The 13,444-nt window shown below is 43.7% G+C and overlaps 1 protein-coding gene across 2 annotated transcripts in view; it reads right to left on the bottom strand.

Moving 5' to 3' along the window:
- The window catches only part of ZNF470 (zinc finger protein 470), a 117,731-nt gene that overhangs the window by 101,768 nt on the left and 2,519 nt on the right, over positions 1-13,444 (bottom strand). Inside the window, exons 2-6 of one of the 2 annotated variants that reach the window (XM_060288534.2) lie at positions 10,094-10,186; positions 8,090-8,181; positions 2,824-2,950; positions 2,552-2,647; positions 17-180 (exon numbers count right to left, since the gene is read on the bottom strand). In XM_060288534.2, the coding sequence (XP_060144517.1) occupies positions 17-180; positions 2,552-2,647; positions 2,824-2,950; positions 8,090-8,149 (447 nt within the window). In that variant the 5' untranslated portion in view covers positions 8,150-8,181; positions 10,094-10,186. Of the gene's footprint in view, positions 1-16; positions 181-2,551; positions 2,648-2,823; positions 2,951-8,089; positions 8,182-10,093; positions 10,187-13,444 lie in introns of those variants that run through there. The other variant, XM_060288542.1, reaches the window with a different exon arrangement.

Genomic DNA, 13,444 nt, shown 5'->3' with positions numbered 1-13,444 from the left:
GTGTCTTCTGACTTACCAGCTCCCTCTCAAACAGGTCTTCACGTTTCCAGTTTTCCCCTAATGTGGAACATTTAAGGTCACAGCCTGTAAGTCTTTCCATTATCATTGCCTGGGACAATTTTTCCTCATAGATGTCCTGGTTTGGAGATAATTCCTTTCTCATCCATACATACTCCAAGTCTGAAAGATATTAAGAAAGCAAACGTCTCCCTTATTTAATGCCAAAAGAATGGAAACTTCCAAATGAAACCATATGAATCAAAACAGTTGCTGAAGCCCACAAAGGTACATGTTTTTGACAGTTCTTAAAGTTAAGCAGCGTGACCACCCTTGCGTTTCTTGAATAAACCCTCCTTGGCTCTGATATATTATTTCAACATGACTTTTTATTTAAGATATTGCACCAATATTCATAATTGATTTTGTCTGTAATTTCCTTTTTTTGGGTGCTGTTTTGGCAATATTTTGGTATCAAATGTTATGCTGTCTTCATTTTTTATAGTTCTCCTTTTTATTCTGTCATGGAACACTTTAAACAATGTTGAAATTGTTCCTTACAGGCTTTATAGAATTTATTTGTAAAACTATTTGGGGTTGTGGCTTATTTTCTTGGGGGAGGCAGTTCTTAGACGATTTTCAACATTTCTTCAATGGTAACCAGTCTGTTTAAATTTTCTATCTCTGGTGTCAGTTGTGGTTATTATATTTTCGCAAAGTATCATCCATTTCATCCAGGTTTTCAAATTATTTACAGAGACTTGCATTCCAAAAATAGATCCGTATGATTCTCTTATGTACTTAGGTGTCAGTGGTCATTTACAATTATTTCTTTTCTTGTATTTTCTTTCATTTGTCTGGATAGTTTATATATTTTATTGGTTTTCTAAAGAAGCCTATGTTGGATTTATTTTCATTAGATCTACTGTTTTCTGATTCATTTATTCCTACTTTTATCTCTAGCAGTATAAATCACTATATATAACTTATTTCAGTCTCCTTGAGATTCATTTTGTTCTTTTTCTAATATCTTGAATTGGATGCTTAATTTATTTTTTTAAATTATTTATTAATGTACACCATTAGGGCTATAAGTGACCTACCAACGTCCACTTCTTAAAACTTTGAGAACTGAAAGCAGGAAAAGGCCACACTACAGCCCGCAGAATAAACTAACCTCCTCACTTGAAGCTCATTTCCCTGCAATATATGTCTATAGGCTATTATCTGGCTTTCTAAACCAGAAAAACAGCTTTCAAGCACGACAGGGAAAAAAATTAATAAACTGAAGAAAATAACCTGAGTCAAAAATCCCAATAGGTAGAGTAAAAGTGGGAAGATGATGGACAAAGAGAGAGGAGGTAACATTAGTGGGCTAATTTCTTCATCTTTCATATCGGTATCAAAAGACAATGTTTTGAATCTCAAGTGGATGAATTTTAAAATACAAATTTAAAAATAGATGAAGTCATAAAGTTAACAGTTGTAGAACTAAAACCTTTCCAATTGAAGGGGGAAAAAAGACATAAACAACAAAACAAAAAGAAACAATAAAAAACAAACACCAAAGAGAAAAATAATTAAAAGCAGAGAGAACATAGCTATAATACTTGTTAATTTGGTAAGTCACATCTTAAAGAAAGGAAAATACTTAAACAAGTTTGAAAAACTAAACACCAATCTGTTTAAAGAACTCAGAAATGTTGAAAGTCAGGGATGATTACAACAATACAGTGCTTGAGCAGAACTAGGTAAACAGCAATGGAACATAACAGAGTTCAGAAACAGACTGTTGTATTTATAGGAAATCACTAAAGGTAAAGGTGGTATGTCATACCAGTGGGGAAGAAAAGATCCACTTAAAAAATAGTGTTAGAGGGACTTCCCTCATGCTCCAGTGTTAAAGAATCCGCCTTACAACGCAGGGGATGCGGGTTCGATCCCTGGTCAGGGAACTAAGATCCCACACGCCACAGGGCAACGAAGCCCACATGCCACAACTACTGAGCTCACGCACCTCAACTAGAGAGCCTGTGTGCCACAAACTACAGAGCCCACGTGCTCTGGAGGCTGCGCGCCACAACTACGGAGGCCACGCACCCTGGAGCCTGCGCACCACAACTAGAGAGAGAAAACCCACACACCACAACTAGAGAGAAGCCCGCATGCCACAACAAAAGATCCTGCATGCCTCAACGAAGATCCCACGTGCTAGAAGAGCCTGCATGCTGTAAACTGCAGAGCCCACATGCCCTGGAGCCTGCGCGCCACAACTAGAGAGAGAAAGCCTGCATGTCACAACTAGAGAGAAGCCCGCGAGCCACAAGGAAATATCCTGCATGCCGCAACAAAGATCCTGCATGCCGCAACTAAGACCTGATGCAGCCAAAAAATAAACAAAATAAATAAATGATAAATAAAATCTTTAAAAAACATAGTGTTAGAACAAGAAGTTTCAATTTGGGAAGGACTTTGAGAGGTATTTTCCAGCAAATATTAGAGGGAAGAAACACCTTTAGGATAGTTTTCCCAGATCTAGTTATCCTGCATTTACCTGGGGGCAGCCCTCTTGTTATCTCTCCTTTCAACATCCAGGGCTCTTTATCCTGCTCCAATAAGGAGATCACATCTGGTTTAGAAATGCAAAGACCTGCATATAAGAGGAAATAAGAAAATTAGCTATGCTGTGAATATTCCAGAGCTATGACACAGTCTAAATGGTACTGAGAGAAGAGAAACATTGTAGGAAAATGCTGATAAAGTCATGAAAGGCTACTGAAGTGGAAAGACTCCTAGAGGGAGGTGGAGGGAGGAATATACTCTTACCCAATGAAGCCAGGTTCCTATAGTTCTCTAACATCACCTTCTTATACAAAGTCCTTTGACCAAGATTCAGCCATTCCCACTCATCTTTGGAGAAGTCTATGGCTATATCCGTGAAAGACACTGAATCCTGAAACGACACAAATATAATCTTGCTCAATCAGTGTTCATGCCCTGACTTAGCTGGCCTTAGGGTAAAGAGTTATGCTGTTCACATTTGGGAAAAAGAAATTGTGAGTAACTGCCCTGGGAGAATCTAAATGATCAAGGTCATGTAGTTATTTACTGAAACACTTTTCTGCCTATATTTATATATATTAAAAGAAAAAATATGAGTGATAACTCTCTGTTCTTGAAGCATTTTATGGTGTGAGAAGACATTCTCAAATAAAAAAGTGTTGATTGCATTCAAAACACAGTATCATCAAGCACTAAATTATTTTATCTATGTTAGGAGTTAGCTCAGTTTCTACATGGAAAAACTACAGAGCTCTGGGACTGCAATAGAAAGTTTCAAGGAATGATGCTGACGATGAGTATGACTTCAATCTCCACAACATACTCTAAGAAATCTTAGTGTTCTCGAGATATTAAGAGGTATGCCTAAAAAGAATGAAAGAAAAAAATGCCCAGCACTATTATTTTGTTTTGAAAAACAAACATATTAGGAGAAAACTCATTTGGCAAGTTATTTTTTGATAATCTGCTGAGAAGTATCAAGAGATGATATGAGGTAGGCACATGACAGGTAACCTGTGTTTTGTTACATGGGCTGAATTTCTAACCAACCATGAAGTGAGGCCAGTTCTATGGTTGATGGCAGATTTTTCATTTCTTCCTCTTTTTTTTTTTTTTTGTGATTTCACTTATACCAACATCTAAGAATGAGTTTTAAATAAAACCAGAGAAAAAGGTTAGATTATTATTATTCCAAAGAATTCAGACTCTGTCACTTACTAGCTGGGTGATCTTTGCCAAGTCAATTAACTTCTGTGTGCTTCAAGATTTCCCTCCTAAAAAAGTGGTAATAATTTTAGTACCTACCTCATGGTAGCACTGTGAGAATTAAATGAAGTAACAGGCACACTACCTGGCTAAGTACTCAAGAATTTTTACCTACGATAATTATGAAGGAGAGATGGGAAAGAAAGAAGAGCAGGAGGCCAGGAAGAGGTGATACATTTGGTTTAGTATTTCAATAAACGTTTTACCTATATTTTATTTTACTAATTTCAGTAAGCTATAGTAGTTAAGAACATGGTGTCTGAAGCCAGATAACCTATGTTCAAATCCTGTCCAGCTCAGCAAACCTAAGCTATTAGTTTTGGTTTCAACTGTTGAAGACACTTTAAATACTTCTAAAGAACAGTCTATTGCATTTACATATAAATATTCACCATTTTTGTTGCACTTCCTTCATTCCTAATGTTCCAAATTCCCTTCTGATATAATTTCTACTGGAAAAACTTCCTTTTGTAATTCTTTTAAAAATCTGTCTATGAATTTTCTTAGTGTTCATTCACAAGATAAACTATTTCACCTTCTTGAAGGCTTTTTTACTGGACACAGAATTCTGGGTTGACAGTTCTTTTCTTCAAGCACTTTAAAAGTTGTTCTACTTTTCTGACTTCTGACTTCCATGGTTTCTGATGAGAAATCCACAGTTATCCAAATCACTGTTGTCCTGCATGTTAAGCACTGTTTTTCTCTGGCTGCTTTTGAAGTTTTTTTCCCTTCAGTTTCAGCAGTCTGATTATGACATTTCTGGGTAGGGATTTCTCTGGGTTCATCACATTGGAGTTTGATGAGCTTTATAGACCCACATGTTTATGTCTTTCACTGAAGTTGGTAATTTTTCAGCCATTATGTCTTCAAATATTTTTTTTACACTTCCTTTTCTCCTCTTTTTGGGGGGATTCAATGATAGAAATGTTAAACATTTTGGTATTGTCTTATAGGACCCTGAGGCTTTGTTCAATCTTTTTTCTCGCTGTTATTCAGATTAGATAGTGTCTGTTTATCCTCAAGTTCACTAACTCTCTCCTCTGTCATCTCCATTGTGCCACTAGTCCATCCAGTGACCTTATTTTGGTTACTACATTTTTCATTTCTTGTTCATATTTTCTATTTCTTTGCTGAGACTATCTTTCCACTAGTTTCAAGAATGTTCAACCTTACTTGTTGGAGCACTTTTATAACAGCTGCTTTAAAGTCTTTATCAGATAATTCCAACATTGGTGTCACATCAACGTTAGTATCCGGTGGTGGCCTTTTCCCCTATGAATTGAAATTTTCCTAGTTTTTCATTAGCTGAATAATTTTGGATAATATTTCTGACATTCTGGATATTATGAGACTCTACGTCTTGTTTAAATTCTCTATGGAGAATGTTGGCTGATATTTTCTTCAGGCTGCAAGTTCTAACCAGCCTTCTGTGGGTGGTGGTTTCAACAGCAGTTCCATTTTCAACCCTGTGCAGTGATATTCACCTTTGTCCTACTTACCAGTTAGTGGCCAGCCTGGTCTAAGGCCAGCCTGAGACCTTAGTTCATTCTCATAGACTATGGTATGCTCTTCAGGGTCAGATACATACACGAGCAGCTCAGAGTGAGCTGCTTAGGAGATCATAAACAACTTGATGTGGGTGACTTCCTCCCTCTCTGGGATCTCTCCAGTACTTTGTTTCCCAGGGGGCTCCTCTTTTTCGTTCTCTGGCCAGATAACTGGGCCTTATTTATTCCATTCCATTGTGCACTTACCACTTTAAAAGGGAGATTTCTGCTCCCCTCCCCCTCATTCTGAGCATTAGATCCCTTTCCCACTTCTTGAGTCTAAACTAGAAAGTTTCTCCTGCAGTTCTTTCTATCCACGCCAATGCCTACTTCTGAGTTCTGTGCTTGTTGAATCCATGTTAAAGAGATACTGGAAGGAAAAAAAAAGGTAATCACACTGCAGGTCTGGTGGGACTTCACATTTTGGGCTTCTTTCCCAATCTGCCTATGTACTTTTTAGAGACTTCAAATTGCTTCTTCATGCATTCTGGAGCATGCATGCTTCATGCATCCATGCATCCCAGCTTTCAGTGGGAAAGACAGGTGGAGCGTGCTTAGTCCATTACCCAGAACCAGGACTCTCCCAAATTCAGTGAAAAATGTTGTTATTTTTAAAACTAATATTCCAAGGCTTCCCTGGTGGTGCAGTGGTTGAGAGTCCGCCTGCTTATGCATGGGATACGGGTTCGTGTCCCAGTCCAGGAAGATCCCACATGCCACGGAGCAGTTAGGCCCGTGAGCCATGGCCGCTGAGCCTGCACATCCGGTGCCTGTGCTCCGCAACAGTGAGAGGCCTGCGTACTGCAAAAAAAAAAACAAAAAAACCCCACAAAAAAACTAATATTCCATTGGAAATATAAACATTCCAGATATTCAGTGCTTCTTGTGCATTAAACATCATATTGTAGTTCTTCAGTAGCACATATAGCTAGTGCTTATTATGTGCCAAGTACTTTTCTAAACACTTAAAATATATTGACTCATTAATACTCACAACAGTCCTATAAATTTGGTACTATTATTTTTCCCATTTCACAGTTGAGGGAACTGAAATTAAGGTGATATGTCTAGTATATGGTGGAGCTAGAATTTGTACCCAGGCAGTTTGGTTGCAGAGTCCTTGTTACTAACCTTTATACCATACTCTGGCACTCTTAAAATATATTCTTCTGACCAATAACCATAATGCTTTTGTTTAAAATGTATATATGCTCTAAGAAACAAGTTTCATTGGTAGTACATGTTGTGGCATTAAATCTGTTTTTTTTTTAAAGAAGGTATTTTGCTTTAAGTTGCTTATTGTGTCTTTGATGTAAAATAAAACAATTTTAATATTATAAGTTGTTTTCATTTGATTAGATTTTAAAATTTATGTACCAATTTTTATAGTTTTATAATAATTAATTTGCTGGTGACACTTGTTCAGCAGTTTAATCAGAACATGAATTATAGTTCTTAAGGTTCTATTATTGGTCAATAAGATATTAATATTAAAAACATTCTGTGGCTTCCCTGGTGGCGCAGTGGTTGAGAGTCCGCCTGCCGATGCAGGGGACATGGGTTTGTGCCCCGGTCCGGGAAGATCCCACATGCCGCGGAGCGGCTGGGCCCGTGAGCCATGGCCGCTGAGCCTGCGCGTCCGGAGCCTGTGCTCCGCAGCGGGAGAGGCCACAACAGCGAGAGGCCCGCGTACCGCAAAAAAAAAAAAAAAAAAAAAAAAACATTCTGGAGTAGAGTAAGTGTGAGAAACTCTAATCTGCAAGAAATGAAAAATTAGGAATTTAGTCCAAAGAAATCAGAGATGAGGGCAAAAATTCAAATACAAGGATGATAACTGCAACGCTCTCTATTAAATAGTAAAATATTGGCAACAATTTACCTATGGAACAACAAAGGGCTGATTAAATAGATTATGGTATTCATCCTAGAAAGAAAAAAGGATGTAGTACATTCCCTGGCATTTTAAGACACTATGGCTCCAGTCAAGTAGGGAGGGGAAATCTTTGTTTACTCTGGCGAAAATGTCACCCATCTCACCTGCGTATCTCCTCCACTTCCTTCAATATGCAACTCAGAAATCCCTTCCTCTGTGACTCAAGCCCTCCCAACGCCTCCTCCTTCCAACAGCGAGTAACATTGTGCAGGATTTCTCACGAAGATGGCAAAAAGGAGCTAAAATAAGCAGATTTCCTTCTGCCAGATTGTGGCCTATCACAGAGCTTCATCAGTACAGATGAAGGGGCACCTTTTTGTAATTCACCCAAAGGCACTCATCGGGCTATTAATGGCCCTTCCCCTCCACTCCACAGGAAGTCCACTCTCTACCTGCAGCACTGATCACACTGTAAAAATAAATGTTTGCTACCTTTTCATTTCTCCAACAGATAGTAAGCTCTCTGAGAGCAAGGATGGGGATTTAGGAACTAGGCAGATCGTGGCTCTCAAATCTCCTCTAAGGACTGTATTTCTGTATTGTCAGATACTTATGAAAAAAAAGAGTACAAGGGAAGGGCTCACAGTGGGTCATTTCTTGAGTGAAGAATAAACATTGAATAGGAAAAAGAGGAAGCTCTGTAAGAGTGTATTGGGCTGTTTGAAGCTACCTATAGCCCCAATACTCGTCAGAAAGAGAGGAAATAGGAGCCAGGCCCCAAAGTGGGACAATTTTCAGAAGGAAACAAACATTACCAAGTCCTGAAAAGCAAGGGAATACTAACCAGGGACATGGCTTTAAGAAGTTCAATTCCCATCACCTTCTCCTTTTCCTGGCTCCTCATGTGGAGAAGGGCTTCATCCTGAGAGGGCACAGCTGGGAGGAAGAGAAAGGAACGGTGAGAGACTAGTGAGAGACTCTAGGAACGGTGAGTAGCTCGAATAATCACAACCTAGAAACTTTTCCCTTCAGATCCCTCTGTTCTCACTCCCCTATTCCTACTCCACCCTTCTCTCACAATCCAGGCACTCCCTGGGAAACCAATAATTTACAGCTGGGGTTCTGCTCTGCTCTGGATTTTCAGGCCGAGGACAATCTCTCTCTTGCTCAAAGCCACCCATTCATTAACAACAGAGATGTATTAGGAGTGCTGCATATATTCATACTCTGATGTGACCTTCACGACCTTCAGTGAAAATAGGGAATACTGTCACTGTTTCACACGTGAAAGCTCTGGGAAGTGAAGTCTTTTGCACAAGTCACACAGCTTGTAAACAATGGAGCCCAGTCATCAACCTGTCTGCGTGACTCTACCAGCCAAGTTATATGCTCAAGCAGACACCAGAATATAACAGAAAAACACCTCATGTGCAACTAACTACTCAGGACTTATAAAGAGTCTATCAGATTTGAAAAAAGCCATCTTCCCCAGAAAGAGGTATTACCTTTGTTACAACAGAGTCCATGTGGCTTACGGATAGCTGGACCAAAAAACTGTCAGGAGACTCAGGCTCTCCTTTTCTAGCAAACTATAGCTCTGAAGTCCCTTGCCACTTCACCCCACCCCCAGCCCTCCAGCCAAGTTTCTTCAATCAGGAAGAGAATAAAAATATCTGACTTAATTCTGGTTTCTTTCCACTAAACTCCACTGCTTTTTCAAAGCATTATTATAATGATGAATATAAGAATGAACACTTACGGAGCACTAGTTACTATGTGACAGGGACTACACAAAGTGCTTTACAGGTATGAGCTCACTTAATCCTTATAACAGTCCTATGAGGTATAGAATATCATCTTCATTTTACATAACAGAAACTGGGTCAGAAAGTTTAAGAAAAAAAAACTTGCGCAGTGGAGGTCTTGGGATCTGAACTCTTAGGGTCAGCTTCTTAAACTGTCAAAAGTGGTTAAGAATACCCAATTCAAGGGGATTACATGAGGGCCAGTACAGAGGGGGACTCTGGAGTCAGCCTGTCCTCGATGTGAATCCTGGCTCCTCCACTTACTAGTGATTATTTGTCCTCTCTATGCGTCAGTGTCCTCATCTATAAAAAAGAGATAAGATAGTTTCCACCTCATAATGTTGTGAGGTTTGGTGTTAACACACCCAAAAGGTCTTAGAACTGTGTCTGGGCCACAGTAAGCACTCAGTAAATATTACCTATTGTTACTGCATGCAGTAAAACAAGCAAAGAACAATAGGGCTATGAGCAGTGCTTCTTTCCCTTCTCTCTCTCTCTTTACTCACTCTGGCTGGGGGCGGGGGTAGCGGGAGACAGAGAAGTGTGAGATAGAAATGGGGGAGTATTTTTGTTCATCTACTAAAAGGTGACTAAGCCATGGAAAGGCTGGGATCCCTCAGCACTTCCAGACGAAGCTGTGAATCTCGCCTTCCTCCCAAGTCTCATCCCACAGTGATAATGTAGGACAGGACTCTAACAGGTTAAAAAATAAAAATATTAAATACTGAGGTCCTCCTTGAACAGCAGCACAGCACTCAGAGGTAATGTTCTAATGGGGAATGCTCTCTCCCCTGGGTCCTTGGAGATACGCAGACAGACCTGGAAGGGGAGTGTCTGGTTAGGAGACTCTGGGCAAGTCAAGAACCCTCCTTGAATTCAGCTCCACACTCTGGCCCGAGATGACCGTCCAAATCTTTGGACTTCTGGGTCCAACAGACTCTGAGGCCAGGGACATCTTCCTCCAGCACTTGGGCCCAGGAACAGCACCCCCAAACCTTAATTTTCACTCTTGCAGCCATACCAAGGCCGTCTGCCACTCTTACCTCCATACTTAGTCCCGTGGACGTGTGTAGTGTCCCGACTTCCACACCATCCAGGTGGGGCAGGCAAGAAATGCTTCAGCCCTGTAAGGCCAACTGGCCCAAGACAGGAGAACACAATCAGATTCACAGGTTGCATCAGTCCGGACTACCAAGTTCCAGAAACTGCCCTGGGGACTTTGAACCCAGTCCAGCCTTCCCGCCTTTCGAGGGGCGGGACTAACTGTCCCCCAGGATACCCGAAAAGACCACCAAATAAGGAATACCCTGCACCCTCCCAGATTCACCACACCCCTTTCCCTTCTTCCCCTATAAACTCTTGCCCGACCCTCGCCCGGGTGCGACTTCTCTGGCCCCTTTCTCTCGGACCAGTGAACCTCGCGCCCAGGAGCGCTCCCTAATAAAGCTCACTTGAAGCTTTCCTCTGTTTCGCGGTGCCGTTTGTTAAGATCCGACCTTACATTTGGTGCCGAAACCCGGGAGGGGTACCAAGCCCCGCGGGTTACCGCGCGGACCGCTCCTCCCCTCCCTCAGGAGACAACCAGGGAACCTCTACTCATCCACCCGATCCGGCAGAAAACGGGGTAAGTCCCCCTCCCTTGTTCCCTCCGACCCTCAGAGTCCCTGCCCACCGGACTCCCCGTCCTTAATCGCGGCCGCGTCAGGGACTCCTCCGTTCTCTCTCCGGGCCTCGGGCAACTGTGGAGACGTCCCAATCGCCTGACCGCCCTCCGACCTGCCGTGAATTGGAGACTGAGACCAGGGACGCCTCTCTCCCTCTCCATTCACTCAGGGACAGACTGGGGGTCATGGGAACCTCACAATCGAAACCAGATTCTAAGACGCCCCTGGGGTGTCTCCTAGCCAATTTTACAGCCCTCGGTTTCTCCCAAGATCTCCGTCGCCGACGGCTTATTTTCTATTCCACTGTGGCCTGGCCACAATATTCTCTAGACAATCCATCCTGAAGGGACTTTCGATTTTAACATCCTCCGTGATCTAGATAATTACTGCCGCAGGACGGACAAATGGTCCGAGGTTCCCTATGTTCAGGCCTTCTTGTATTTGCGCTCCCGCCCTTCCCTCTGCCTCGATTATTCCACTTCCCAGATCCTTCTTGCCAAACAGACATCTCCTACATCCAAGCCCTTAATTTCCTTTGATGATGACCCCTCTCCACTAGCTGACCCACCCGAATCTCTCGCCTCTCCCCGCTCCAGAGCTCCTCTCCAACCTCCACCCTGCCCTGAGGCGGTCCCTCCTCCTCCCGAACCTGCTCCGTCCCCTCCAACCGTTCCCCCGCCTCCCTCGATGGTTTCTCCTCCCACGCCCCTTGCTTCGCCAATTAGTACACATGCACGCTCTCACGACTCCCAAGATTCAAATCTCCTCTGCCCTCCGAGGGAGGTAGCAGGAGCGGAAGGATTAGTTAGAGTTCATGTTCCCTTTTCTCTCCAAGATCTCTCTCAAATAGAAAAGCGATTAGGCTCCTTTTCTGCCGACTCTTCCCGCTACATTAAAGAATTTCGCTATCTCTCTCAAGCTTACGATCTAACCTGGCACGATATCTTTGTGGTCCTATCTTCTACTCTGACCCTTGACGAGAGGGAAAGAATTCAAACTGCCCGAAACCATGCAGATCAGGTTCACCTCACCGACAACTCCATGCCTGTCGGAGCGACTGCCGTACCTGGCACCGATCCAGGCTGGACTTCTCAGGATGGCCAAGATGGCCGTCGTAAACGCGACCTCATGATCCAATGCCTCCTGGCTGGCATGCAGGCTGCCGCTCATAAGGTAGTCAATTTTGAAAAACTAAAAGAGATAACCCAAGAACCTAACGAAAATCCAGCTATCTTTCTCAATCGCCTTACAGAGGCCTTAACTCTCTACACCTGGCTGGACCCCGACACCCCGGCAGGGGCAGCGGTCCTAGCCACCCATTTTATCACCCAATCAGCCCCGGACATCCGAAAGAAATTAAGACGGGCAGAAGACGGCCCTCAGACCCCTATTCGAGATCTGGTAAGGATGGCCTTTAAAGTCTATACTGGCCGTGAGGATTTGGCAGAATCCAGCCGACAGGCTCGGATGCACCAGAAGGTGGCCCTCCAAACCCAAGCTCTTGTAGCCGCCCTAAGGCCGGCCATCTCCCATGGATCACAGCATCCACGGGGTCCGCAAAAGGCAACCCCGCCGGGGGCCTGCTTCAAATGCGGAAAAGAAGGCCACTGGGCTCGCCAATGTCCCAATCCCCGACCTCCTTCTAAGCCCTGTCCCAGCTGCGGGCTAACGGGCCACTGGAAGAGTGACTGCCCTACGACTGGCCCTCCCTCAGCGTCTCCACGCGGGGGGCAGGCCGACCCAACGGCATTACCACTCGAACTGCTGGGATTGGCTGACGACTGACGGCGCCCTGACTCGAAGACCCCCATCACCCTCGCCGAGCCCAGGGTAAAGCTACAGGTAGCGGGTACGTCCATCTCATATGTGGTGGACACGGAGGCTACCTATTCGGTCCTGCCTACTTATTCCGGGCCAGTTTCTCCTTCCCAGATCTCGGTCATGGGTATTGATGGCAAACCATCCTTCCCACTCCAGACAGGTCCACTCCCATGTCATATCGAAGGACTCCCTTTTACTCATTCCTTCTTAGTCATACCATCCTGCCCAGTTCCCTTGCTAGGCCGAGATGTCCTTTTCCACTTAGGGGCCTCCCTCCAGCTGGTTAGACTTGACCCTAAGGTCCCCTCCTCCCAACTCCTGCTTCTTCTCGGCCTGTCTCTAGAACCCTCCCCCTCCTATCCCCCTCTTCCAATCACACCGAACCCAATCAATCCCCAAGTCTGGGATACTTCTAAGCCCATAATAGCAACACACCATTCCCCCGTTCTCATCCACCTAAAGGACCCCTCCAAATTTCCATTAATGCCCCAATTTCCCATCTCTGAGACTCACCTTAGGGGCCTACAACCTATTATCACCAGACTCCTAAACCAGGGACTCCTCATCCCCACGGACTCTCCCTGCAACACCTCCATCCTGCCTGTTCGCAAGGCCTCTGGGGATTATCGCCTGGTCCAGGACCTCCGACTAATCAATGAGGCCATAATTCCTCTCCACCCAGTAGTCTGGATCCCTAACTTTGCTCTCCTCGCTAAACCCTTATATCTAGCCGCTAAAGAAACCCCTCAAGGACCCCTCACCTCTCCTTCTGCCTTTTGACAGGCCTTTCTCACTCTCCGTAACGCTCTGATATCTTCTCCTCCCATTTCTCTGCCCAACCCAAACCGACCTTTTCACCTTTTTGTGGATGAACGGGCTGGAATAGCCACTGGACTCCTTGCCCAGCCT

The sequence above is a fragment of the Globicephala melas genome, chromosome 19 (genome assembly GCF_963455315.2).
Source record: "Globicephala melas chromosome 19, mGloMel1.2, whole genome shotgun sequence".
In the NCBI taxonomy this organism is placed as follows: Eukaryota; Metazoa; Chordata; class Mammalia; order Artiodactyla; family Delphinidae; genus Globicephala; species Globicephala melas.
Note: the sequence above shows the minus strand (reverse complement) of the source record. Positions and strands in the feature narration are given on the sequence as shown.